Raw genomic sequence first — 26241 nt, 5'->3', positions numbered from 1 at the left:
GGGAAATAGAACATAAAAGCAAGGAGATAATGCTGAGACTTTATAAGACACTAGTCAGGCTGCACTTGGAGTATTGTCAACAGTTTTGGGCCCCATATCTCAGAAAAAGATGTTTTTAGAGAGTCCAGAGGAGGTTCACGAGGATGATTTCAGGAACGAAGAGGTTAACATATGAGGAGTGTTTGGCAGCTTTAGGCATATGCTCAGTGAAATTTAGAAGTATACAGGGGGAACTCATTGAAACCTACCAAATGTTGAAAGGACTAGATAGGGTGGATGTGGAGAGGATGTTTCCTCTGGTAGGGGTATCCAGAACTAGAGGGCACAGCCTCAAAATTGAGGAGCGATCTTTTAGAACAGAAGCAACAAGGAATTTCTGTAGCCAGAGAGTAGTGAATCTGTGGAATGCTCTGCCACAGACTGTGGTGGAGGCCAAGTTTGTGGGTATTTTTAAGGCATGTTCAGTCAGGACATCAAAGGATATGACATGAAGGCAGGTGTATGGGGTTGAGTGAGTTCTGGGATCAGCCATGATGAAATGATGGAACAGACTTGATGGACTGAATGGTTTAATTCTGCTCTTATTTCTAAAGGTGTTATGTTATAATTTTGAAGTATGTCCAGAGGCTGAAGAATACTTACCTGCCATGGATGAGGTATCTCAGGGAGAGGAATCTGAGGAGGAGCAGGTACACTGCATAGTAAATTGTGCTTCTGTGTGGAATTTTGCATTTGACAATCTGGAAAAAAAAATGTGAATTATCAGGGAAGAATGGAACATTTACAGTGGCCATTTATGCTCAATTACATATATCTATTGCAATGTTAAGGAAAACCAAAATCATCAGTTCTATTTGCTTTTCTATCTGCTTTATCCAACTGTTCAAGAGTACAGTATAAGACTATGGGTTGCTTCAAACAAACTGACTCTTAAGTTGCTTAATTTAAGGAAGATCGCAGAACAGATAGGTAATACCATTTAGCATATCAATAACTGATGTGTTTAGAGTTGTATAAAATTTATGTACACTGAAGTTAGCTTTACAGCAGTAATGGTAGCTGACTAAGATCTATGTCTCCAAAAAATGTTTTTAGACCATCTGTGTCGAAAGGATATCTGAGGAAATACTACACACTTGTGAAGTAAGTCATGTAAGAAAAAGGGTATAATTGGAGAGAGCAGTTCAAGATTATTAGGACTAGGGTAAGGAACATCAAGAAACATGGAAGAATTAGTATCCAGTCCTCCAGCTTTGGTTTCTGCAACTGACAACTTGTTTGTCTTCAGCTTTGGTACATATGTCTATTTACTTTATAGATCAAAGTTCTTATTGACAGTGATTTGCTAGCTGTTAAAATGAATTGTACCTGTATTTTGGAAATCATTATTTGCTTCTGTTTGAGAAATGCTTTGGGCTTTGTGCTTTGGGAATAGTTTGTGTTTTAGAAATGGTTTGTAATTGGAAAATGTTTAAGATAGAAATCCTTTGGCTTTTCAAAGGGTCATTTTATTGTCAAAGTATGCATATACAACACAACTCTGATATCCATCTTCTCCAGATAGCCATTAAATATAGAAAAAACTATGGGAATTGTTGAAAAGAAGAACCATCAGTCACCCCTAGACAGGAAAAAGGAAAATAAACAAAACCTGCAAACCCCAAACCCCCCCACAGCCTCTCCCTCACAATACCATCAAATCCCTAAACACCCCCCCACAGCTTGTCCCTCACAATAACATCAAATCCCTAAAACCTTCCCTCCCTCACAGAAAAAAAGTGACAATAACATCAAATCCTCAGTCCCCTCCTTGCTGAAAGGGACAGGGACAATAACATCAAAACCCCCAACCCCCTCTCTCACACACCAAAATGAGCAGATTCACTGACACAGAAAAACACCAACAGAACATCAAACATCAGACCCCAAATCCCCAACTTCTCCCTCGCATAAAAGTAACTCATCACCCATCTGCCAACATGTTTCAAGAGTGTTGTGTGGATTTAAACGTGCATCACTGGAAATAAATTATTTTAAACTAGTAAGTGTTTTAAACTGCATTGTTAGCTGGAAGTATCTTCTCCTTGGGGAAAGGGGACCCTCTGAATAGTGAGTATTGGCAGCTCAACCCGCTGTGTATGATAAACAAAGAATAAAACTAGTCTTTGAAGACTGGGTAGTTACTGTATAATCCTCCTTTAGTGCGAGTACTTATGGTTGTTTGTATCTTATGGGACTTAAAGTATTTAAGTTTAGAACTTTGTAGTCAACAAATCTAATACCATCATACTGCAAGAAAACGACTCAAGGTAGTACATGGTAAGATTTACGTACTTTGATAATAAATTTACTTTCAACTTTGAACATATCATCAGAGAAATGTCCTCCTCCTCCCTTCCATTTTCAGCATTTTAAAGAAACTTTTCCACCTTATTTTCCCGACAGGGACCAAACAGCCATTTCAGGTGAAGAAGCAATGCATGTCCTCCCAATTTGCCACTCACTGCTGCATCAGGAAAATCACCCTAGCACTATTTTTGTGAAAGCAATTATTACAATTACTTTAATTTCATTGGTGGAATCTCAGGAACTTGTAAAAATGGAATGGATGTACAGAATTGCTTCCATATTAAAAGGCATCCATTAGTCTTGCGAGACCATGGATCTGCACCTGGAAAGTCTTTACTCTCCAGGGCGCAGGCCTGGGCAAGGTTGTATGGAAGAGCAGCAGTTGCCCATGCTGCAAGTCTCCCCTCTCCACGACACCAATGTTGTCCAAGGGAAGGGCATTAGGACCCATACAGCTTGGCACCAGTGTTGTCGCAGAGCGATGTGTGATTAAGTACCTTGCTCAAGGACACAACACGTTGCCTCAGCTGGGGCTTGAACTCACAACCTTCAGGTCGCTACTCCAATGCCTTAACCACTTGGCCACGTGTTTCCATATTAGGAATAATCACACACACACACACACACACACACACACACACACACACACACACACAACCCCTAACATGCATTTTCAAAAGATATTGAAGACTGGGGAAATCCCTAAGAACTGGATATGGGTCAACTTTGTCCCAGTATATAAGAAGGGCGACCACACTAAACATGGTAACTATAGACCAGTAAGCTTAACATGTATCTCAGGCAAGATAATGGAATCAATAATAAAGAATGAGTGGGAAAAGCTGCTGATCAGAACAGGCATGTTAACAAAAAGGCAGCATAGGTTCAGAAAGGGGAAATCATATTCTACTAACATGCTGGAGTTCTATGAAGAGACAATTAAAATTTATAACAATAGAACAGTTGGTATAATTTACTTGGACTTTCAGAAGGCTTTTGACAAGGTACCCCTCAAGAGGTTAATAATCAAATTACAGGAGATATGGTTTCTGGGTAAGGTGTGTAAATGGATGCAGAATTGGCTCAAAAACAGAAAACATTGAGTTATGGTGAGGCGATCATTTTCACACCTAGAAGATGTTAAAAATGGGCTTGCGCAGGGATCAGTATTGGAGCCAATGCTCTTTTAATTTACATTAATGATTTGGACAAGCACCTAAAAAATAAACAAGTTAAGTTTGCCAAAGACACAAACTCGGGGAAAAGCTGAAATCATTCAGGCAGCAGAATCAATACAGTTAGATCTACACAAAATCCAGATGTGGGCAGATAAATGGTAGATGAAATTTAATGTAAGTAAAGTATTACATGCAGGATGTAGCAATATTAAATATAAATACACAATGAGGGGGTCTTGCGTTAGAAAGTGCACGGTATGAGAAGGATTTGGGTGTCCTGGTAGACTCATCACTGTCAACGACTAGACAATGCACGGAAGCGAAAAGGAAGGCTAATAGAATGTTGGGCTATATAATGCACACAGTGGAGTTCAAGTCAGGAGATGTTCTCCTTAAGCTGTGAGGCTACACCTTGAGTACTGTGTACAACTTTGGTCTCTATGTTGTGTGAGGGATGTGAAGACACTGGAGGGTGTCCAGAGAAGGGTGACTAGACTCATGCTAGGTTTGCAGGGTATGAGCTATGAAAAAAGATTGAATCTTTTTAGCCTAAATAGATGTAGGATGAGAAGAGACATGGTAGAAGTGTTCAAAATCATTAACGATATAAGTAAGGTGGATGTCAGCTACTACTTTAAAATTAATCCATCTCAAGGACACAGGGCCATAGGTGGAGACTGATTAAAGGGAGATTTCAGACCAACATCAGGAAGCATTTCTTTACACAGTGAGTTGTGGACACATGGAACAAACTACCTAGCTGTTTAGTTGAGAGTAGTACCTTAGAGACTTTCAAATCTAAACTCGATAGTTATTTCAACACACGTGAATAGGAATTTGGCAAGCTTTGTTGGGCTGAGTGGCCTGTTCTTGTCAAAAACTTTCTAATATCCTAATGTGCCCTGGGAGCTGGTGTGGGCAAGATGGGCCAAATAGACTCCTCCTCTGGTTATAAGATATGCCTGGTCTTCAGCCTGTCAGTCTGTTGCCAAAGAGACCCAAGCCTCAAAACCATCCAGGACCAAGCATGATCAGCTGGGACAGGTATAGTTCTGGGAGAAGAGTACATACCGATATTTCTTCTGTTTAAACTTTGCAGCTATTATATATCTTCACCTGCTATTAAAGGCGTGACATAAAAGTAGCATGATATCCATTTTCACTGAACTTAGCACACAATTCCTATAAAGCTTCTCATTCCAACAATGACAAGCATAGATATATCTCTCAATTTTTGGACTTTGCTGCTCTCTTTCCATTGGGTAGAAAGAAAATTCAGTCTATGCTTTGCTAAAAAAAAATCTACCTTAATAAAAAATTGTTGTTGTCAATGGTCTTCCTTACTTAATCAAAATAAACATGATCTTAACCCTAGAATCTTTGCAGGTAGAATAAGCAGGCAAAAGGGAAGCCCGTGAGAAACGACACTTGGTTTTCTTGATGTTAGTAGAATACCCAAGTAACAGAGGGGTAGCAACACACTGCTTTACAGAGTAATACAGTTAGTAATTAGTCACCACTACAATAGAGTCACATAGTCATACAGCAAAGAAACGGCATTCAGCTCAACATGCTCATGCAAAACCAGTCTGATTTTCCCACAGGACAGTATTTGTGTCTGTTTAAATGTCCCTGAAACATAGTAGGTTTGTATCTGTCTCCACCACCTCCTCTGGCAGCATGTCTAGATAGCAACGAAGCTCTGTGTATATAAAAAATCTTAGCCCTCGGATCCCCATTAAAGCTCCTTCCTCTCACCTTAGATCTATGCCCTCTTGTTTTTGATAAGCTTTTGGTAAATGTTCTATCTACCCCATCTATACCTCTCACGATCTTAAATACACAAATCAGGGCATCTCTCAGTCTTCATTTCCGGCCTATTCAATCTCTCCCCATAACTAAAGTCTAATCCAGGCAACATCTTTGTGACAACACACATCAAAGTTGCTGGTGAGCGCAGCAGGCCAAGCAGCATCTGTAGGAAGAAGTGCAGTCGACGTTTCAGGCCGAGACCCTTCGTCAGGACTAACTGAAGGAAGAGTAAGGGATTTGAAATCCCTTTTTCAAGGGATTTTTCAAATCCCTTACTCTTCCTTCAGTTAGTCCTGACGAAGGGTCTCGGCCTGAAACATCGACTGCACCTCTTCCTACAGATGCTGCTTGGCCTGCTGCGTTCACCAGCAACTTTGATGTGTGTTGCTTGAATTTCCAGCATCTGTAGAATTCCTGTTGTTAACATCTTTGTGAAACTGTTCTGCACCCTTTTCAGATTAATGACAACCTTCCGCTTATGTGGTGGCCAGAACGACACATTCTCTCCAACACAATCACATCCTTCCTTATAGCATGGTGATGAGATCTAAACAATACTTTAATTGCTGAACATTGGCATGAACATTGACTTCTCAAACTTCCCCTAATGCCCCACCTCCCCCTCGTACCCCATCCATTATTTATTTATATACACACATTCATTCTCTCTCTCTCTCTCACTCTCTCTCTCTCTCACTCTCTCACTCTCTCACTCTCTCACTCTCTCACTCTCTCACTCTCTCACTCTCTCACTCTCTCACTCTCTCACTCTCACCCACTCACTCTCACTATACCCCTTGCCCATCCTCTGGGTTTCTCCCCCCCCCCCTTTCTTCTCCCTGGGCCTCCTGTCTCATGATCCTCTCATATCCCTTTTGCCAATCAACTGTCCAGCTCTTGGCTCCATCCCTCCCCCTCCTGTCTTCTCCTATCATTTTGGATCTCCCCCTTCCCCTCCCACTTCCAAATCTCTTACTAGCTCTTCCTTCAGTTGGTCCTGACGAAGGGTCTCTGCCCGAAACGTTGACTGTACCTCTCCCTAGAGATGCTGCCTGGCCTGCTGCGTAGAGTTGCAAAGCAACACCTGAACTTTATGTTATTGACATCAATAGCAGTAAGTCTACAAAGATATAAAACACTGTTCATAGGATCATAAAGTACAGAAATAGACCATACAACCTACCACATCTTGTCCCATTATCAAATAGCTATCTGTAGTAATCCCATCTATCAATGGTTGGTGTATAGCTTACTTTTTGCTGGCAATTCATTAGCTCATCTGGATAGTCCTTAAATGTTGTGAGAGTATCTGCTTCCACTAGACAGTGCATTCCAGATTCCTAAAACTCTTTGATCCTCAGATTCCCAGTATGTTTCTTACACTAAAGATATGCTGCAGAGATTTAGAAACTTTTCCTATCTATCCTTATAATTTTGTATGTACCGTATGCTTGTGGTTTCTGCTGCTGTAGCCCATTTACTTCAAGGTTTTACGTGTTGTGTGTTCAGAGATATTCTTCTACACAGCAATGTTATAACGTATGGCTATTTAATTACTGTCACTTTCATGTCAACTTGAACCATTCTCACCATTCTCATTTGACTTCTCTTTGGCTACTGAACTGATGCTCACTGGATTTTTTTTCTGCTTTTCACACCATTCTCTGTGAACCCTAGAGACTTGTACATGAAAATCCCAGACGATCAGCAGTTTCTGAGATACTCAGACCAATGCCCCCGTGCCCCCCCCCACACAAGCAGTCATTCTACAGTCACGTTCCATAGAAGGGGAGGTGGGGTGGCGTTGCTGGTTAAAAAAGAGATTAACGCAATAGAAAGGAAGGACATAAGCCGGGAAGATGTGGAATCGATATGGGTAGAGCTGCGTAACACTAAGGGGCAGAAGACGCTGGTGGGAGTTGTGTACAGGCCACCTAACAGTAGTAGTGAGGTCGGAGATGGTATTAAACAGGAAATTAGAAATGTGTGCAATAAAGGAACAGCAGTTATAATGGGTGACTTCAATCTACATGTAGACTGGGTGAACCAAATTGGTAAAGGTGCTGAGGAAGAGGATTTCTTGGAATGTATGCGGGATGGTTTTTTGAACCAACATGTCGAGGAACCGACTAGAGAGCAGGCTATTCTGGACTGGGTTTTGAGCAATGAGGAAGGGTTAATTAGCGATCTTGTCGTGAGAGGCCCTTTGGGTAAGAGTGACCATAATATGGTGGAATTCTTCATTAACATGGAGAGTGACGTAGTTAATTCAGAAACAAAGGTTCTGAACTTAAAGAGGGGTAACTTTGAAGGTATGAGACATGAATTAGCTAAGATAGACTGGCAAATGACACTTCAAGGATTGACGGTGGATATGCAATGGCAGGCATTTAAAGGTTGCATGGATGAACTACAACAATTGTTCATCCCAGTTTGGCAAAAGAATAAATCAAGGAAGGTAGTGCACCCGTGGCTGACAAGAGAAATTAGGGATAGCATCAATTCCAAAGAAGTAGCATACAAATTAGCCAGAGAAAGTGGCTCACCTGAGGACTGGGAGAAATTCAGAGTTCAGCAGAGGAGGACAAAGGGCTTAATTAGGAAGGGGAAAAAAGATTATGAGAGAAAACTGGCAGAGAACATAAAAACGGACTGTAAAAGCTTTTATAGATATGTAAAAAGGAAAAGACTGATAAAGACAAATGTAGGTCCCCTGCAAACAGAAACAGGTGAATTGATTATGGGGAGCAAGGACATGGCAGACCAATTGAATAATTACTTTGGTTCTGTCTTCACTAAGGAGGACATAAATAATCTTCCAGAAATAGTAAGGGACAGAGGGTCCAGTGAGATGGAGGAACTGAGCGAAATACATGTTAGTAGGGAAGTGGTGTTAGGTAAATTGAAGGGATTGAAGGCAGATAAATCCCCAGGGCCAGATGGTCTGCATCCCAGAGTGCTTAAGGAAGTGGCCCAAGAAATAGTGGATGCATTAGTGATAATTTTTCAAAACTCGTTAGATTCTGGACTAGTTCCTGAGGATTGGAGGGTGGCTAATGTAACCCCACTTTTTAAAAAAGGAGGGAGAGAGAAACCGGGGAATTATAGGCCGGTTAGCCTAACGTCGGTGGTGGGGAAACTGCTGGAGTCAGTTATCAAGGATGTGATAACAGCACATTTGGAAAGCGGTGAAATGATCGGACAAAGTCAGCATGGATTTGTGAAAGGAAAATCATGTCTGACGAATCTCATAGAATTTTTTGAGGATGTAACTAGTAGAGTGGATAGGGGAGAACCAGTGGATGTGGTATATTTGGATTTTCAAAAGGCTTTTGACAAGGTCCCACATAGGAGATTAGTGTGCAAACTTAAAGCACACGGTATTGGGGGTAAGGTATTGGTGTGGGTGGAGAATTGGTTAGCAGACAGGAAGCAAAGAGTGGGAATAAACGGGACCTTTTCAGAATGGCAGGCGGTGACTAGTGGGGTACCGCAAGGCTCAGTGCTGGGACCCCAGTTGTTTACAATATATATTAATGACTTGGATGAGGGAATTAAATGCAGCATCTCCAAGTTTGCGGATGACACGAAGCTGGGTGGCAGTGTTAGCAGTGAGGAGGATGCTAAGAGGATGCAGGGTGACTTGGATAGGTTGGGTGAGTGGGCAAACTCATGGCAGATGCAATTTAATGTGGATAAATGTGAAGTTATCCACTTTGGTGGCAAAAATAGGAAAACAGATTATTATCTGAATGGTGGCCGATTAGGAAAAGGGGAGGTGCAACGAGACCTGGGTGTCATTATACACCAGTCATTGAAAGTGGGCATGCAGGTACAGCAGGCGGTGAAAAAGGCGAACGGTATGCTGGCATTTATAGCGAGAGGATTCGAGTACAGGAGCAGGGAGGTACTACTGCAGTTGTACAAGGCCTTGGTGAGACCACACCTGGAGTATTGTGTGCAGTTTTGGTCCCCTAATCTGAGGAAAGACATCTTTGCCATAGAGGGAGTACAAAGAAGGTTCACCAGATTGATTCCTGGGATGGCAGGTCTTTCATATGAAGAAAGACTGGATGAACTGGGCTTGTACTCGTTGGAATTTAGAAGATTGAGGGGGGATCTGATTGAAACGTATAAGATCCTAAAGGGATTGGACAGGCTAGATGCAGGAAGATTGTTCCCGATGTTGGGGAGGTCTAGAACGAGGGGTCACAGTTTGAGGATAGAGGGGAAGCCTTTTAGGACCGAGGTTAGGAAAAACTTCTTCACACAGAGAGTGGTGAATCTGTGGAATTCTCTGCCACAGCAAACTGTTGAGGCCAGTTCATTAGCTATGTTTAAAAGGAAGTTAGATATGGCCCTTGTGGCTACAGGGGTCAGGGGGTATGGAGGGAAGGCTGGGTTCTGAGTTGGATGATCAGCCATGATCATAATAAATGGCGGTGCAGGCTCGAAGGGCCGAATGGCCTACTCCTGCACCTATTTTCTATGTTTCTATGTTTCTATCACATTTCTTCCTCATTCTGATATTTGGTCTGAACAACAACTTGACCATGTCTGTGTGATTTTATGCATTCATTTGCTGCCACATGATTGGGTAAGTAGATACTTGCATTACAGATGTACCTAATAAAGTGGCCACTGTGTGTATGAGACCATAAAACACAGGAGCAGAAATAGGCCATTCTGCACAACATATTTGCTCACCATTCAATTTTGGTTCATTTATTTTTCCTCTCAACCTTTGAAACGGCCAATGCCAGTGGTGTTGACAGCAAACTTAAACATTGAAGAGAATACTGCAACCTGATGAGAGCTTATTCCAAAATGTCAGTTGGGAAAAGGCTAACAGATATATTATTGGAGATTTTCAAAAGCACAGTTGTTTAATCCAGTGTGACAGATACATCCCATCACTTTAGCCTGGGGTGAGCGTTCATAAAGGATTGTGCTGAGACAAGAAGCAGGGTCACTCTGCAACACCAGTGTGAGACCCAAGTCATTTTAGTTCAAAGGGCATATTATTCTACTCCGTATCTAGCTAGGATGATGCAAAGGGTGTTTGATAAGAGCAGGAACTTCAACAAAAGGACGGACCAAGGAATACATGTGTATAGTCAGCTGGAAGTAGACAGGGTGTTGAATAAGGCACTTGGCACACTGGACTTTAGTCAGGACATTGAGAAGTGGTTGAGGCAGGTATAGTAACAACATGTCAATGTGGACCCAAATGCAGACAAATGAGGCTAGCTTGGTGGGCACCATGGCCGGCATGGACGAGTTGAGCTGAAAGGGCTGTTTCTCAGTTACTCTATGAGGGATGAATCAAAACCCAGTGGAAATGATCAAAAATACATCAATTTTACCTTGTAAACTTTAATCAATTTTTGATTACTTTGTAAAAAATTATAAAGTTATGAAATTTAAATGAAAAATGCAAGGTAATGCATTTTTGGAAATCAAGATGAGTCAGGCATTTACAGTATATGATAGGGCACTAAAGTGCTGATGAACAGAGAGACCTTGGGGTTCAAATCCAATTAAAGATACCTTTCCACTGGACAACAAATTTTTTCAAAAGTGTTGCTTCCTCAGAATTCTTTTTTGTTTATGATAGACTGCTTGAAGATGAACACAAATATAATTTCAGAGCGGAATTAGTCCTTACTCTTAATAATTTCTCCTTTGGCTCCTCCCACTTCCTCCAAGCTAAAGGTGTAGCTATGGGCACCCGTATGGGTCCTAGCTATGCCTGCCTTTTTGTTGGGTTTGTGGAACAATCTATGTTCCGTGCCTATTCTGGTATCTGTCCCCCACTTTTCCTTCGCTACATCGACGACTGCATTGGCGCTGCTTCCTGCACGCATGCAGAACTCGTTGACTTTATTAACTTTGTCTCCAACTTTCACCCTGCCCTCAAGTTTACCTGGTCCATTTCCGACACCTCCCTCCCCTTTCTAGATCTTTCTGTCTCTGTCTCTGGAGACAGCTTATCCACTGATGTCTCCTATAAGCCTACTGACTCTCACAGCTATCTGGACTATTCTTCTTCTCACCCTGTCTCTTGCAAAAACGCCATCCCCTTCTCGCAATTCCTCCGTCTCCGCCGCATCTGCTCTCAGGATGAGGCTTTTCATTCTAGGACGAGGGAGATGTCTTCCTTTTTTAAAGAAAGGGGCTTCCCTTCCTCCACTATCAACTCTGCTCTTAAACGCATCTCCCCCATTTCACGTACATCTGCTCTCACTCCATCCTCCCACCACCCCACTAGGAATAGGGTTCCCCTGGTCCTCACCTACCACCCCACCAGCTTCCAGGTCCAACATATTATTCTCCGTAACTTCCGCCACCTCCAACGGGATCCCACCACTAAGCACATCTTTCCCTCCCCCCCTCTCTCTGCATTCCGCAAGGATCGCTCCCTACACAACTCCCTTGTCCATTCGTCCCCCCCATCCCTCCCCACTGATCTCCCTCCTGGCACTTATCCGTGTAAGCGGAACAAGTGCTACACATGCCCTTACACTTCCTCCCTTACCACTATTCAGGGCCCCAAACAGTCCTTCCAGGTGAGGTATCACTTCACCTGTGAGTCGACTGGGGTGATATACTGTATCCGGTGCTCCTGATGTGGCCTTTTATATATTGGTGAGACCCGACGCAGACTGGGAGACCGCTTTGCTGAACATCTACGCTCTGTCCGCCACAGAAAGCAGGATCTCCCAGTGGCCACACATTTTAATTCCACATCCCATTCCCATTCTGACATGTCTATCCACGGCCTCCTCTACTGTAAAGATGAAGCCACACTCAGGTTGGAGGAGCAACACCGTATATTCCGTCTGGGTAGCCTCCAACCTGATGGCATGAACATCGACTTCTCTAACTTCTGCTAAGGCCCCACCTCCCCCTCGTACCCCATCTGTTACTCATTTTTATGCACACATTCTTTCTCTCAATCTCCTTTTTCTCCCTCTGTCCCTCTGAATATACCTCTTGCCCATCCTCTGGGTCACCCCCCCCCTTGTCTTTCTTCCCGAACCTCCTGTCCCATGATCCTCTCGTATCCCCTTTTGCCTATCACCTGTCCAGCTCTCGGCTCTATCCCTCCCCCTCCTGTCTTCTCCTATCATTTTGCATCTCCCCCTCCCCCTCCAGCTTTCAAATCCCTTACTCACTCTTCCTTCAGTTAGTCCTGACGAAGGGTCTCGGCCTGAAACGTCGACTGCACCTCTCCCTATAGATGCTGCTTGGCCTGCTGCGTTCACCAGCAACTTTGATGTATGTTGCTATAATTTCAGACTACTTGTATCACGTAGGAATTTGGAGAAACAACAAATTAACTTTTATTGAATATAATGTGTTTAATTGCATAATGGTGTTGATGCTTTGCAATAATTCAACTAAGTTAAAAATATTTTGTTAATAATTTTCATTTGTACTCAGTGTCTGAGGCTTCTCGCTTAAAAGTCCAACAATAATTCGCCAGCATTGATGGATTCCAATTGCCCTGGTATCTTTTCTCCATGACTGCAATGTCCTGGTGAAACCTTTCACCATGCTCGTCACTAACAGCATCAAGATTTGCAGGGAAGAAGTCTAAATGGGAATGCAGAAAATGAATCTTTAGCAACATGTTGCATTTCATGGTTTTATATGCTTGAAGCATGTTTTCAACCAGCTGCATGTAGTTTGGTGCTCTGTAGATGCCGAGAAAAATTTCAACAACTTCCTTGAATGCCTTCCATGTGATTTTCTCCGGTCCCACTGGGAGATTCTTCAAATTGCCTGTCATGGACGACCTGTTTGATTTGTGGACCAACAAAAATGCTTCCCTTAATCTTGGCATCAGTTATTCTGGGAAGCATCTGTCTAAATTATCAAAATCCTTCATAGAAATTTTTGTACCTGGTGATAGCAAATTCCATCCTTACAGTCCTGAACCCAATAATTATTACTAAAACCTGTCCTGCCCTGCAGCAGCCGCGCTGCCTAAGCATGCCCAAGCATGTCTGGACAAGATAGGAAACTTTCCAGCTTACACTGTAGGCAACATTTTAATTGACTTGAATTATGAATTGAAATAATCAACATTAGTGATTTCAAAAAATGGTGCGTGATAGGGAAATTTCATGGTGATTTTCATGATCAGTAGCCCAAAATACATAAGATACACCTAAAGATGTTCAGGAAGCAAAATCTTTGTCCTGTGTTAGGGATGGATGATATTAACAGATTTATATACTCTCTTCCCTGGTAGAATTTCAAGCTTCTTTGTAAAAGACAAAACAGTGTTTCCGCTCTGATTCACCCTCATCCTGCCACAGTACCAATTTAAGTTTCAGACCCTTGACTAATCATTGAATCTGCCTAAGATTAGAATTAGCTAGCCAAAGACGGCGATTGTATACTGACCAGATATTGACTTGATCCTCTGCAGAATGTGATAGACTGCAGTCTTTTTCTGTCGGGCAGATGAAGTCAGGTATTCATGGTCCAGAAGTTCCAGAAATTGTTGCAATTCTGCTATCAACTCTTCCATCACTGAATAAAGCAAAGAACAATGGTCAATCCACCCATGTTCACATGATACAAGGACTCAATGTTCAAAGTAAATTGATATCAAAGTGCAGATATGTCACTGTACACATCCCTGAGATTCATTTTCTTGTGGTCATACTCAATAAATCTGTAACACGATAATAACCATATAGAATCAATGAAAGACTCCACCAACTTGGGTGCAAAAGACAACGAACTGTCCAAATACAATAAAGACATAAATAAATAAATAAGCAAGCAAGCAATAAATATTGAGAACATGAGATGAAAGTGAGTCCATAAGTTGTGGGAACAATTCAGTGATGCGGTGAGTGAAGTTATCTCCACCGGTTCAAGAGGCAGATGGTTGAGGTATAATAACTGCTCCTGAACCTGGTGGTGTAGGTCCTGAGGCTCCTGTACCACCTTCCTGATGGCAGTAGTGAGGTGAGACCATGGCCTGGATGGTATTATTTAGTTAGGCCCCAGAAATCTGCCAGTAATTTCTATTTGTCTTGACAATCTTTCATAAACAAAATGGTTTGTTCGTCACTCTTTCATTTACATGAAATGATGGAGGTACAGGTTTCAAACTTTGATGAGGGCATAACATTGATACCACCTCTGTTGATAATGGAAAATAGATCTCTTAGTCTGCGGCCTAATCCTGCAACTGATTATGTATCTTGGGGCCACGGTAATCAGGAGGAGTCTCCCCTGGGCTTTCACATCTTCTTACCGTGCCACCTTCATTTTCTACTGTCACTCATCTCCCTACCCCGACCACCATTCTCTCTTATTGGCATGGTTAGTTGTGGTTGCCCCAGTACTATGAGTCTGCAAGTTCAGCCAGCAGCACAGAAATTGAAGCAATAAGTCAGATGCTAATACTCAAAAAGGGCAGAAAAAAAAACAATAATGATTTCTTAAGTTAAAGATATCCTAGATCATGATTTGTGAACTGGAATTGGTTTATTATTGGCACATCTACCCAATTACAGTGAAAAGTTTGGTTTACATACTGTGCATACAATTCATTACACAGTACACTGAGGTAGATCAAAGTAAAACAGTAACAGAGTGTAGAATAAAGTGTAACAGCTACAGCAAAAGTGCAGTGCACCTCCGCTCCGTTTGCCACAACAGACAGGATCTCCCAGTTGTCACCCACTTCAACTCTGCTTCCCATTCCCATTCGGATATGTCCATACATGGCCTCTTTTACTGCCATGATGAGGCTAAACTCAGGTTGGAGGAGCAACACCTCATATACCATCTAGGTAGTCTCCAGCCCCTTGGTATGAACATAGAATTCTCCAGCTTCTGGTAATTCCCTCCCCCTCCCTTCTCCTATCCCTATTTCACTCTGCCCCCTCCCCCAGCTGCCTATCACCTCCCTCATGGTTCCGCCTCCTTCTACTACCCATTGTGTTTTCCCCTATTCCTTCTTCACCTTTCCTGCCTATCACCTCCCTGCTTCCTCTCCCTCACCCCTTTATCTTTCCCCTTACTGGTTTTTCACCTGGAACCTACCAGCCTTCTCCTTCCCACCCTCCCCCCCAACCTTCTTTACAGGGCCTCTGCCCCTTCCCTCTACAGTCCTGACAAGGGGTTCCGGCCCGAAACGTTGACTGATCATTTCCATGGATGCTGCCCGACCTGCTGAGTTCCTCAGTGTGTTGTGAATGTCAGGTAGACAATAGGGTCAAGATCATAGCAAGGTAGAATGTGAGGTCAAAAGTCCCAATTTATTGTATTAGGGAACTATTCAATTGTCTTATATCAGCAGGGTAGGAGCTGTGCTTGTGCCTGGTAAAACATGCTTTCAACCTTTTGCATCTTCTGTCTGACGGAAGAGAGGAGGAAAGAGAATGTCCCGGATGGGTGAGACCTTTGATTATGTTGGCTGCTTTTCTGAGGCAGTGAGAAGCAGAGACAGAATCCATGAAGGGGAGGCCGATTTCCATGATGTGTCCACAACTCTGCAGTTTCTTGCGGTCACAGGAAGATCAGTTGCTATCCCAAGCTGTGATGCATTGGGATAGGATATTTTCTGTGGAGTAGTCAATAAAAATTGGTGAGGGTCATAGGGGACATGCCAAATTTCTCTAGCTTCCGGAGTAAGTACAAGCATTGGTGAGCTTTCTAGACTGTGACATTTATATGGTTAGACCAGGACAAGATATAAGTGATGTTCACTCCGAAGAACTTGAAACTCTGAAGCCCTCTGAACCTCAGCACCATCGATGAAGACTGGGGCATGCGCACAACATTATTTCCTGAAGTCAATGCCCAGCTCTTTTGTTTTGCTGGGAAAGGCTGGTGTCATGACACCACACCATTAGGCTCTCCTTCCTGTATTCTGACCTAACATTATTTGAGATACAGCCCACGGCGGTGGTATCAGCACACATTTACAGATGGAGTTAGAGCAGAGCTAGCCACACAGTTCGGGGAATAGAGTAAGGGGATTCTAGAGGACAAGTGTGTTCTGATATGTTGCTGCCTGTCTTTACTTATTGCAGTCTGTTGGTGAGGAAGTCAAGAATCCACTTGCAAAGGGAAGTATTGACTCCCAGGTCTAGGAGTTTGGTGAGGAGTTTGCTTAATGCAGCATTGGCTGTAGATTTACAATTAACACTACACAGTGCATCCAATCAGAACACTGAAAAGATTCCTAAAGGTCAATCTGAAGGTCCACACCAGTTATGACAAACAATTAACTAGAAACTAATGAGAGCAGCCAGTCATATTAGAGATTTGATTAACTTCTGCTGGACAATGAGTGATGTGTTGAAGCGAGGCATAAAAGGTCGATTTGGGAAATATTTCTGTAGATATCTGGTTGTGGTTAATTTTTATACTGCTGATGTTTTGGGACATTTAGCACAAACTACCAATGCATTTTCTACATTTATGTCTAGATTACAAGTGAAGAAATTTACATTAAAAACGTCTGTTATGTTGCTGAACTGAGTCTGATTTGTTCCAAGTTCAAACTGCAATATTGTGAAACAAATCTGTTTTTCTATCTCATGAATCTGTGATTGTTGAAAATACCAAATGCTATCATACCTTGGCATGTAATGCCCAGCTTAGATTTCTAGCTGGGATGGTACTGATAATGGTATTCTTCATAGCAATTATGATGACATCCAGTTAGAGTCTTTCCTACTGAAAATACACCCTCCTATTAGACTGTTTGAGGTAACTTTTTTTTTCTTAATTTTCTTCTAATATTTGTATATATGTGCGCTTGTAATGCCACTGTGATACTGTAATTTCCTTGGGGATCAATAAAGTATCTATCTATCTATCCAAACTTAACCATGAAAATCAAAGACTACTGCACACACCTTTATAATGAGGTATCAGGCACTTGCCCTAGAAGGACTGCAGGTATTATTGCCAGCATCTTGCTGGTAAATACTGGGAGTTCAGAATGGAATTACTGGTATTTACATACTTGAAGAGAAACAAGCTCATAATTTCCAGACATGCATGGTCAAACATGGAAATCCCCATTGTTTCAAAGAGAACTGTAGAAAGGGATGGAAGGGAAGTCTATTTATTAACTATTTGACTTAGTTTATTTTAATAACTTATAAAAGGTTTAGGAGTTTTAGCTTTCTAATTTTTTGAAATACTTAGTCTACTTTTAACAGCTTTTAAATAATTGTGGCAGGGTTTTGCTGATAGTCAAAACTTCTAGAACCTTAAGGGACAGGATGTGCACTATCTATTGGAGGTTTTTAGGTACAGGATGTCCAGTATCTATTAGAGGTTTTTAGGTACAGGATGTCCAGTCACTATTAGAGGTTTTTAGGTACAGGATGTCCAGTCACTATTAGAGGTTTTTAGGTACAGGATGTCCAATCACTATTAGAGGTTTTTAGGTACAGGACATCCAGTATCTATTAGAGGTTGTTACTGTTCAGGGACTTGGAGAGCAAGGAAATGAAAACAACCAAAATGAAGACTGAGGTAAGGGGTCAAAATGGAGTAAGGTCACTAAAATGGCAATACATCCCATGGAGATGCTCACAGTTATGATCTAGAGTATACAACACTGCCTTCAACTACATACACATTGCACTCCCATGTATATATCATAGAGTCAGGCAAGCAGCATAGAAACAAGCCCTTCAGAACAGCTGACTAAAGATACCTATCTAAATTAGTCCCATTTGCGTTTGTTTGGCCCATACCTCTCAAAGCCAGAGGTTCCCAACCCAGGGACAACGGACCTCTTGGTTCATGGTAGTAGTCCATGGTGTTAAGGTTGGGAACCCCTACTCTAAGTAGTTGCTGTCTATATACCTGTTGAATACACTTTTCAATGTTGTTTTTGTGCCTGCCTCAGCCATATCCTCTGTTAGCTTATTCCTGTAACGCCCTGGTAAAATTTTTACTGCTAATGTTGAAGGATATTTCATGTAATGTTTTTCTATGGAAGCAGTGTGTCCTGCTGGTAGTGTTAGGGTTAAGGATAAGGGATGCTTAGGAATGTTGTGCCATCCAGTCAGGAGGTGGAATTGGGAGAAGGTTCTATACAACGCGGGGGAGAGGTTTTGTGACTGAGGTGGGTCGGTCATTTTCAGCGAGAGATGGAGAGAGGAGCTCATGAAAAGTGCCTGTAGGATTCAATCCAGAGGGAATGCATGATCCGATGGGGAATTCTATCGGGGACCAGTGAACAGGAGTGGGCATCGTGAGTACATTGGACATCATGGCTTTTGGAAAATTTGAGCTCCAACCTTTGCACATTTGACTGTTTAATTATGATGGGCCCTTTTGTTTTCTTTCTTTCTTTTCTTTAATAACTGTTTGGTTAAGCTAACATTCATGAATATACTTTCTTTATAATTGTATGCAGTGTACGGTCTGTTATTTCTTGCCACCGGGCAAATTGAATGGGAGCAGTAAGTTACACAGTATTCACATAACTCGGGGCTCGGGTGGGTGAGACATCCCAAACTCATGGGTTTGGTGGGACCCAAGTCATATTTACCCTAGACATACGGGATCTGTAGAAGGTGCGGTTCTCACCGCTGAGTTCGGTGGCTGTTAGCATGGGACTAAGGAGCCATATCTCTAGAGATGCCCAGTAAAAAAGGGTTTCATTCCTGGGTGAAAAAGTTGCCTATCAGGTTCCTATTAAAAATGTTTTTGCAGACGTTTATAACTTCGCCCTGCTTCAGGCTTGGTTCACTCCTGCTTTAGGAAAACCACTATCAACATGGTACCCAAGAAAAACAAAACAACATGCCTTAATGACTACTACCAAGTGGCTCTAATATCTTCCATAAGGAATTCATGGCACGCATCAACTCCAGCTTTTTAGACAACCTCAACCCATTACAATTTGCCAACTACCGAAACAAGTTTCAGTGGACGTCATCTTCCCTTGTTCTATACTCATTTCTGGAGCTTCTGGACAGTAAATGTACTTCTGTCAGATTATTGCTTATTGACAGTTCTGACTTCAATACTATTATTTTAAGCAAACTCATCACCAAACTGTAGATCCTGGAAATTAATGTCTCACCCTGCAATTAGATCCATGACTTTCTGACAAACAGAAAGGATAGATAGCGACACTTGCCATGATTATTCCAAAAACTGGTGCTGCACAAGGTTGCATACTCAGTCCCCAACTCTACTCCCTGCGTGGCCAGATCTGCTCTAACTCCATCTACAGGTTTTGCAAATGAAACCACCGTAGTGGGCCACATCTCAAATAATGATGAATTGGAGTACAAGGAGGAGGTAGAGAACTTAATGACATGGTGTCTTGACAAAACCTTTCCCTCAATGTCAACAAGACATTAACCTCAGAAAGAGGTGAGGGGGTGTGCTGCACGTGCTGCTGTTTACATCAATGGTGTTGAAGTTCAGAGAGCTGAGAGCTTCAAGTTCCTAGGTGTGAGCATCACTAGTTTGTCCTGACCCAATCACATTGGTGTCATGGCCAAGAAAGCTCACCGATGTCTCTATTTCCTCAGGAGGCTAAAGAAATTCAGCCCATCACCATCGACTCTTACTGACTTTTATCAGTTCAGCACAGAAAAAATTCTGTCTGGATGCTTAGCAGCTTAGCATGGCAATTGTTCTGCATGTGAAAGAACGTGCAAGAAACTGCAGAGAGTAGTGGGCACAGCTCAGAATATCACAGGAACCAGCCTCCCCTCTATGGTCTCTATCCAAACTTCTCAATGCCTCAGTAAAGTAGCCAGGACAATCTCTATCCCACTGTTATCAGACTCTGGAACGGATACGATATGATAGACTCTTGACCTCACAGTCTACCTTGTACTATATTGTCTATATTGCACTTAACTGCACTGCACTTTCTTGGTAGCTTTATTACTTTGTCCTGCATTGTTATTGCTTTCCTCATATACCTCAATTCACTGTGTAATGAACAGTACGCAAAACAAGTTTTCCACTATACCCTGGTACATGTGACAGTAATAAACCAATACGAGTAATAATATTAAATCTCTCCCCTCTTCCCCTAAACATATAGGCACAAAATCTGACATCACACATACATATATATATACACACACACACACACACACACACACACACACACACACACACACACACACACACACCACACTCACCACTGCCTTCAGGGGTCAAACTGGCAAGAAACAATTGAGCAAGTGATAACGTTTTTCAAAAATTGTTTGTATGTATGTACTTTCTTGCTAAAGGTAACTTGCTTGCATAGAAACCAGAAAATCCAAGGCATACAAAATCTAGAATGTATTTGTTCCAATATATTTGTTCCAAGGGTCAGGATTTTGTTGCAACTGAATAGAGTTTACCACCACATCATTCTCTGATCTACAGAGAGCTGTCAAACGTGGATTGATATGGTCTGTAAAGATTTTTCACCTGCGTAAAATTAATTCACCAACTTCAAAACGTGTAGTTACCCTATTGCATGCTGTTCTTGGAACTCCACATATCTTATTACCAACATATTCATGGAAAACATTTTAATCAGTCCAGCCTGACTTTGCACCCACAAGCAACCATATCCCTTATCAGTGATTATCTTAAATATGATAAAATAGAGAACACTTTTTTTTGAATCACAGATACATCAAAATTAGTGCTTGAATTTTAATTAAACCTCACTTTAGAAAAAAATATTTTTAATTGGTAAAGCTCCTTACCAGCTTTAAATGTTAACAGCATTGCATATTGTTTTCATAATGGTCTACACATGCAGCATCTTGGAGAAAATGAGGTTTTTACCCTACAGGAAACTAAGGGAAAGGCTGAAAGAGTTTGAAAATACCATTTTGCCGTCTTTTTCATGTTTACTGGTTAGTCGGCCTTATGGACTTCCAAGAATTTACACAATGTATAAATACATAAATTAAAAGAATCCAGTTTTAACTATTACAGCAGAACAGATGGCACTGTGATAAATTATTTCAATGAAGAGATCATAGGGAAGAGGTGAAGGTCTTTGATACATATGTTCTGATAAGGTGAAATTGGGAGAGGTCAGATTAGGAGGTGGATTATATCCAAAATAGTCTCTTCAACGAGAACTTTCTCACATGTCTGTGCACGCTATATTAAATATTTATCAGGAGAGTTTAGGAATTACTTGTGTAACGTTACATGCATAGTAATACAAAGAACTTTGATATTCTTTATAAAAGTCCAGAGATACTGTACATGGCAATGCAGCTGAAGCACCTGACTTACAGGAAATCAGATAGAAACAATAGATGAGGGAAGTCTAAAATAGAAAAAAAGTTATTGGAAACATTCTGGGGGTCAGGCAACATCTGAGGAAAGAGAAACAGAGTTAACCTTTCAAGTTGAAGATTAAATTAGTACTTTCTGTTTTTAATCCCAACACCCTTTTCAGTTCCATGAAAAGAATAAAAATGGGTAGTAAACTGTAGTATAAACAGCAGTTCACAAACAACAACTTGGAATTTAGAAGAATGCGTGGGAATCTGATTGAAACCTACCAAATGTTGAAAAGACTAGATAAGGGGGATGTGGAGTGGATGGTTCCTATGGCAGGGGGTATCCAGAATTAGAGGGCACGGCATCAAAAGTAAGGGGCGACTATTTAGAACAGAGGTAAGGATGATTTTTTTTTAGCCAGAGAGTAGTGAATCTGTGAAATGCTCTGCCACAAACTGTGGTGGAGGCCAAGTCCATGGGTATATTTAAAGTGGAAGTTGATAGTTTCCTGATCGGTCAGGGTATCAAAGGATATGGCGAGAAAGCAGGTGTGTGGGGTTGAGTGGGATCCAGGATCAGCCATGATGGAAAAGCGGAGCAGACTCAATGGGCTGAATGGCCGAATTCTCTCCTATGTCTCATGGTCAAACAATGCATGAAGCTCACAGAGACCAAAATATTGATATTAAAGGTTCTTTAGACCATAAGACGTAGGAGCAGAATTAGACAATTTGGTCCATCGAGTCTACTCCACTATTCAATCATGGCTGATCCTTTTTTTCCTCTCTTCAGTCCCACTCCCCAGCCTTCTCCCCATATGTTGTGTCCAATCAAGAACCAATTAATCTCTGTCTTAAATACACCCAACAACCTGACCTCAATAGCTGCAGGTGGTAATAAACTCCATAAATTTGCCATCTTCTAGCTAAAGAAATTTCTCTGCATCTCCGTTTTAAATGGGCACCCCCTGTCCTGAGGCTGTTCTTCCTTGTCCTAGACTCCCCCACCATGGGAAACATCCTTTCCACAACTGTTTCCATGCTGTAATTGTCATATGGTTATATCTATTCTGTCTCGGCCTACCGAAGTGGTCATGCATTTTCCAACATTGTATTTCACTTGCCCACTCTCCTAATCTGTCTCCAGCCTACCTGTCTCCAACATTACCTGCCCCTTCACCAATCTTCGTATCATCTGCAAAATTAGCAACAAAGCCATCAATTCCATCATCTAAATCATTGATATACAGCATAAAAAGAAGCGATCCCAACACTGATCCCCACGAAACACCACTAGTCACTGGCAGCCGACCAGAGAAGGATCCTTTTATTCCCACTTGCTGCCTCCTACCAATCAGCCAATGCCCTAACCATGCCAGTAACTTTCCTGTAATATCATGGGTTCTTAACTTGGTAAGCCACCTCATCTGTGGCACATTGTCAAAGGCCTTCTGAAAGTCCAAATATACAACATCCACTGCATCTCCTTTATCTATCCTACTTATAATCTCCTCAAAGAATTTCAACAGGTTCATCAAGCAAGGTCATAGCAGCAGAATTAGACAATTTGGTCCATCGAGTCTGCTACACCATTCAATCATGGCTGACCCTTCCTTCCTTCTCATCAGTCCCACTCCCCGGCCTTCTCCCCATAACCTTTAATGCTGTATCCAATCAAGAACTAGTCAAGCTCTGTGTTAAATACACCCAACGACCAGGCCTCCACAGCTGCCTATGGTAACAAGTACCACAAATTCACCACCCTCTGGCTAAAGAAATTTCTCCGCATCTGTCTTAAATGGATGCCCCTCTATCCTGAGGCTGTGTCCTCTTGTCCTAGACTCTCCCACCATGGGAAACATCCTTTCCACATTTACTCTGTCTAGGCCTTTCAACATTCGAAAGGTTTCAATGAGATCCCCCTTCATCCTTCTGAATTCCAGCGAGTACAGACCCAAAGCTATCAAATGTTCCTTGTATGATAAACCTTTCATTCCTTTTATTCCCACTTGCTGCCTCCTACCAATCGGCCAGTGTTCTAACCATGCCAGTTAGTTTCCTGTAATGCCATGGACTCTTAACTTGGTAAGCAGCCTCATGTGTGGTACCTTATCAGAGGCCTTCTCCTTCTCTAAGTTCATCCCTCAAAAACACCCAGTGAGCTGAAAGCAATCCTGAAAAATTTAAGCTAGAGAGTAACTTTCATCCTAAACTCTAAAACCTGAACTGAGGTTAAATCTTCAGACTGCAACTTAAGTGGTATTATGTAACTGATTGGAGGAGGTGAGCCATAGGGAATTGGAGTGATAAAATATTTCACAATTGAGAATGCTGGCTCTAAACCATCTCTCCTGCAGTGTTTGCACAAATTTGCACAGCACATAGTTGCATCATCACTCTACTTTGCCAAACAAATGTTTTTTCCTGCCAACAAACTACTGGCCAGAAAAATATTAAAAAACTCTACCACATGCTCATTATGATGCCATTTTGTAGCTCCAAATTGAGAGGCAGAAGGATCCATGATGTGAGTTTGTAACTTTAGCCCCTCACATTACCTTTTCTAGATTTTATTGTATGCAGTAGAAAAATAATGCTGATCTCCAACATTTGTAAAACTGCCACTGAAACTACATTAGTGCAGTACTGCATTCTTGTGTTTTTAGTCAGTCTTGTGATTCAAACTGGGTCATTAGGTATTTCATATACAGGTGTCCCCTGCTTTTTGAACGTTCGCTTTACGAAACCTCACTGTTACGAAAGACCTACATTAGTACCCTGTTTTCGCTTTCAGAAGGTGTTTTCACTGTTACGAAAAAAAAATCAGCGCGCGATAAAAGGCAGTGCACGCCCCGAGCAGCCGCTCTCTCCCAGATTCGGAACGGCATTGCTTTAACACGTGTCTGTGAGCAGCCGTTTGCAAGATGAGTTCTATGGTATCGGAAAAGCCTAAAAGAACTCGTAAAGGTGTTACACTTAGCGTAAAACTAGACATAATAAGCGTTTGGATCGTGGTGAACGAAGTAAGGACTAAGTGAGTTTGGCTTGTGGAAGCTGACGAACATGATGTTGAAGAGGTTTTGGCATCCCATGACCAAGAACTGACAGATGAAGAGCTGATGCAATTGGAAGAGAAAAGGATAACAATCGAAACCGAATGAGTAATTATAAAGTATGACTTTAATTTTGAAAGGGTACGTCGGTTTAGGGTATATTTGCAAGATGGTTTGAGTCCTTACAAAGAACTGTGTGACAGAAAAATGCGCGAGGCTCAGCATTCAAGCAAGCCTTCCACATCAGCCACAGCAGACGACGAACCTCGACCTTCGACATCGAGGAGAAGATGAGCTGCCTGCCCTAATGGAAACAGACGATGATGAGATGACACCCCAGTGTCCCACCACCCCAACCCCCAGGCCACGGACAGATACCGATTCGCAGAAAATGCAACAGTAGCCGGGAGGCACACAGCACATCTTTGAGAAAAAAGCCAAAATAAACACGCTAATCAATTAGGTGCTGCCGACACATAATTGTCGGCCCAGATCAGAGACGACGCAATCGGAAATTGGCACTGATCTGGGCCGACAATTACATGTCGGGCGGCACCTAATTAATTAGCATGTTTGTTTCAGCTTTTTGCTTAAAGATGTGCTGTGTGCCTCCCGGCTACCGCTGCACCCCTGCATGCTTCGCGGCAATGTATCGGTCGGCGGCATGGAGAGTGGGGGCCACTGCACCACCCAACCTCCGACTCAGCCTAACACACCATCAGTGTGCTCGGCGCTGTCTTCCCGATTCTGGTAAGTGATACTACACTCTACATACATTATTTCTACTTTATATAGGCTGTGTATTTTTACATGTTATTTGGTATGATTTGGCTGCTTCATAGCTTAAAGGTTACCGGAGAGCGCTTGCGCCATGTTTTTGCCAACAGCGCTTGCGTGAGATTTTCTGCTGATGGCGCTTGCGTGAGATTTTCACTACGGAGAACAGTTCAGTAATAATTGTGGAAAAGTATTTCTACTTTATATAGGCTGTGTATTTATCATATCATTCCTGCTTTTACTATATGTTACTGTTATTTTAGGTTTTATACGTTATTTGGCATGATTTGGTAGGTTATTTTTGGGTCTGCTACGGAGAACAGTTCAGTAATGATTCTGGAAAAGTATTTCTACTTTATATAGGCTGTTTATTTATCATATCATTCCTGCTTTTACTATATGTTACTGTTATTTTAGGCTTTATGTGTTATTTGGCATGATTTGGTAGGTTATTTCTGGGTCTGCGAACGCTCACAAAATTTTCCCATATAAATAAATGGTAATTTTGCTTTACGACATTTCGGCTTACGAACCGTTTCATAGGAACGCTCTACCTTCAGATGGCGGGGGAAACCTGTATCTGTTTTCTAGACTTTGTTGTGTAGTACAGAAATGCTTATTATCTCTCAAGGCCAGATAGAAAACATTGGTAGCAACAGAAATATTTAGTTTATTTAGGATAATCTGATGTTGTGTAGTATCTTGAAAATGCATTTGTCAACTATGCAGTATTCTACATCTGCTGATGCTAGAAATCTGAAACAAAAAATGCTGGAAATATACAGCAGGTCAGAATGCAGAATTGAG

The 26241-nt window shown here is 41.9% G+C and overlaps 1 protein-coding gene across 4 annotated transcripts in view; it reads right to left on the bottom strand.

Annotated features, from left to right (window-relative positions):
- afap1 (actin filament associated protein 1) overlaps positions 1-26241 on the bottom strand; it is a 343466-nt gene that overhangs the window by 162301 nt on the left and 154924 nt on the right. For all 4 annotated transcript variants that reach the window (XM_063046311.1, XM_063046314.1, XM_063046312.1 and 1 more), the window contains exons 2-3: positions 13755-13883; positions 643-740 (exon numbers count right to left, since the gene is read on the bottom strand). In XM_063046311.1, coding sequence (XP_062902381.1) covers positions 643-740; positions 13755-13883 — 227 coding nt within the window. The remainder of the gene's footprint in view (positions 1-642; positions 741-13754; positions 13884-26241) is intronic.

The sequence above is a fragment of the Mobula hypostoma genome, chromosome 4 (genome assembly GCF_963921235.1).
Source record: "Mobula hypostoma chromosome 4, sMobHyp1.1, whole genome shotgun sequence".
Taxonomy (NCBI): domain Eukaryota; kingdom Metazoa; phylum Chordata; class Chondrichthyes; order Myliobatiformes; family Myliobatidae; genus Mobula; species Mobula hypostoma.
Note: the sequence above shows the minus strand (reverse complement) of the source record. Positions and strands in the feature narration are given on the sequence as shown.